The sequence below is a fragment of the Pteropus vampyrus genome, unplaced genomic scaffold (assembly GCF_000151845.1).
Source record: "Pteropus vampyrus isolate Shadow unplaced genomic scaffold, Pvam_2.0 Scaffold282, whole genome shotgun sequence".
NCBI lineage: Eukaryota > Metazoa > Chordata > Mammalia > Chiroptera > Pteropodidae > Pteropus > Pteropus vampyrus.
In genome coordinates this window covers 252,960-255,291 of record NW_011889063.1, presented here as the reverse complement: position 1 = coordinate 255,291, position 2,332 = coordinate 252,960, and the positions used below count along the sequence as shown (strand labels likewise).

Genomic DNA, 2,332 nt, shown 5'->3' with positions numbered 1-2,332 from the left:
TACCTAATATTTTATCAGTATTCCAGTGTTTAATGATCTGTAAATAAATGACAAAGTTTGATTAGGAGAAATAATCCCTTATTTATAAGTGTAGGCTTTTTAAAAACTAGCTTTTATAATTACGTAAGTTAATGCTGATGGCAGAAAATAGGCCGTCTGTACAGATATTATATTTCTTTATAGATTTTTATACATACACATACGTTTTGTTTTCCAGACTTGGTATGAAACAGTATATGTTGTTTTGTGTCCTGCTTTTTTTACTTAAAGATTGTTTCTCTGTGGTATTAAATCTTAGAAAACAATTTTTCGTAGCTCTCTTATATGCCATGATTTATTTATACCATACTTAAGCATTTTTGATCAGTAAGTCCTTTTCAAATTTTTGCCTTTATAAATAATATTGTGACAAAGATCCTTAAACATAAATCTTTGTCTCCACTTCTCATTTTCTTAGGGAAAAGTCCTAGGCCTAGAATAAAAGGCAGGGACACTTTAAGCTTCTTAACATGCTTTGCTGGGTCTCACTTCAGAAAGGCCCCTTGTAGGTAACGTGAGGACAGGAGCCGAGGACAACATTTGATGTACCACATGGACCAAACAGGAAGCGCTTCAGGTGGCTCAGCCTGAGATGGAAATGTCACTGTAGACTGTTACAGGAGAAAGACCAAGGCTGGAGTGAGGAGGGAGGGTCAGTACTGAACAGTGAGGTGACAGGACACACGTAACGCCAAGGCCCTGGGGTTACGCCCTGCATGTCACCGGGCCTGCGGTGACAGTGATGGGGGTACCGCCCCCTCGTCGTCATAGGATCGACACTCGTGAAAGATCCAGCTTTTCAGACTGGAAAGCAGCAGCCATTCTCCTGGGCCATGCAGACCTCGGACGCCTGTGCTGCGTGGCGCCCCGTGGGCGGTGGTGCTGGAGGCATGGAGGGGTTAGAGCACCAGGCCGGGCAGAGGGACGCTGCCCCCCACACACCCCAACGGGTGATGTGGGTGCAAGGTCACAGACGCCCGGGTGGCCGGACCTGCCCGGGTCCACGTCACGCTGCCCATCGGCGGCTCTGTGGCCTCTCCCAGGTGATGTGTCCCACAGAGCTGTGAGGTTGGGCGGGACGTGCATTTGGAGAGCTAGCCCTCTGCCTCGTCGGCCTGGGTGCCGAGTACATGGCAGCGGCTGCTCTCTGTGTCATTATGTCTTTAGGGGTGACTCTGTGATAAATACGAATGTCGATGTTTTAGTAACATCGAATGGCCCTCGACGTGATAAAATGCATTATATCAAAAACTCAGCTGTGTTGCTTTGCATTTAAGCACTTTCGTAACTACAAAATATACTGTCACACAGAGTTAGTTCTAATAACGTAAATACGTGAAACTTTGTTTCATATCCTACTTGCTAAATAATCAGAACCTGCTTCACCTCGTTTTCTCTAAAGGCTTCTCAGTCTTGGATTTGACAAGTTTGTCCGCGTCGGGAGCGTGAGGAAGATCGCCAAGCCGGTCTTACCTTACAGGTAAGAGCGCCGGGCCTCAGGAGCCGCAGCGTGCACAGGAGGGTCGTGATTCTGTGCAAGTCTTACCTTAAGTTTGGTTTCTGAAGAGCGGAGGAAGCCTTATCTCTTTCTCGTTGACTTAGAAAAGCTATCTAAGTGTTAGTGACATTACGAAAATGGAATAAAGCCTACTGCTCTGTGACGGCTCTTTCTCCAGCTTGCACGCCGGCTCCGGAAACGCGAGCGAGCAGTTGAAGGAGCTGCACGCACTAATGAGAGAAGACCTGACTCCGCTGGAAAGACTCTACGTGAGAAGAAGCATCGAGCAGCACAAGCTGGGCACCAATAAGACCCTGCTGAGGCAGGTGGGCGCCCCCCGCAGCCTGCCTGTTAGCTGCGCGTGCTGCCGGGGTCTCATTCCTGTCCCTGGAGAGCACTCCCTGTGCGGGAACCAGGGGCCGGGACAGCTCGGCCCGCACCCAGGTGTGCCTGCGTCTGCCCGGGGCACGATTCGTTTTACTGCAAAGCTGTCTTTGCCTTTGTGTGCAGACCCAGCTCAGCAGACGGAGCCATCTTTCCCTTTCTCTTATGTCCTTTTACAGGCTCGACCGGGAAAGTGAAGAGGTGGGAATACATTCCTGGCAAGTTAAATGAAACTTGCTTTTCTCCTAGGAGAAGTAGAGGAAAGAGAAGGTGTGACCCTAGTCAAAATGTCCAAGTTAAAGTTGTCTTTGATGCTCCCTCAAAAGGCAAGCCTTTCAGGGTCCGTCTCCACGCGGGAGCCTGAGACACTGGCTTCCAGATGTTGGGAGCCGAGACTAGACTCGGGATCCC

At 49.1% G+C, this 2,332-nt stretch overlaps 1 protein-coding gene across 1 annotated transcript in view; it reads left to right on the top strand.

The window, feature by feature from the left end:
- The window catches only part of ZGRF1 (zinc finger GRF-type containing 1), a 53,778-nt gene that overhangs the window by 40,411 nt on the left and 11,035 nt on the right, over positions 1-2,332 (top strand). Inside the window, exons 16-17 of the mRNA XM_023520861.1 lie at positions 1,442-1,519; positions 1,716-1,863. Of these exons, the coding sequence (XP_023376629.1) occupies positions 1,442-1,519; positions 1,716-1,863 (226 nt within the window). The remainder of the gene's footprint in view (positions 1-1,441; positions 1,520-1,715; positions 1,864-2,332) is intronic.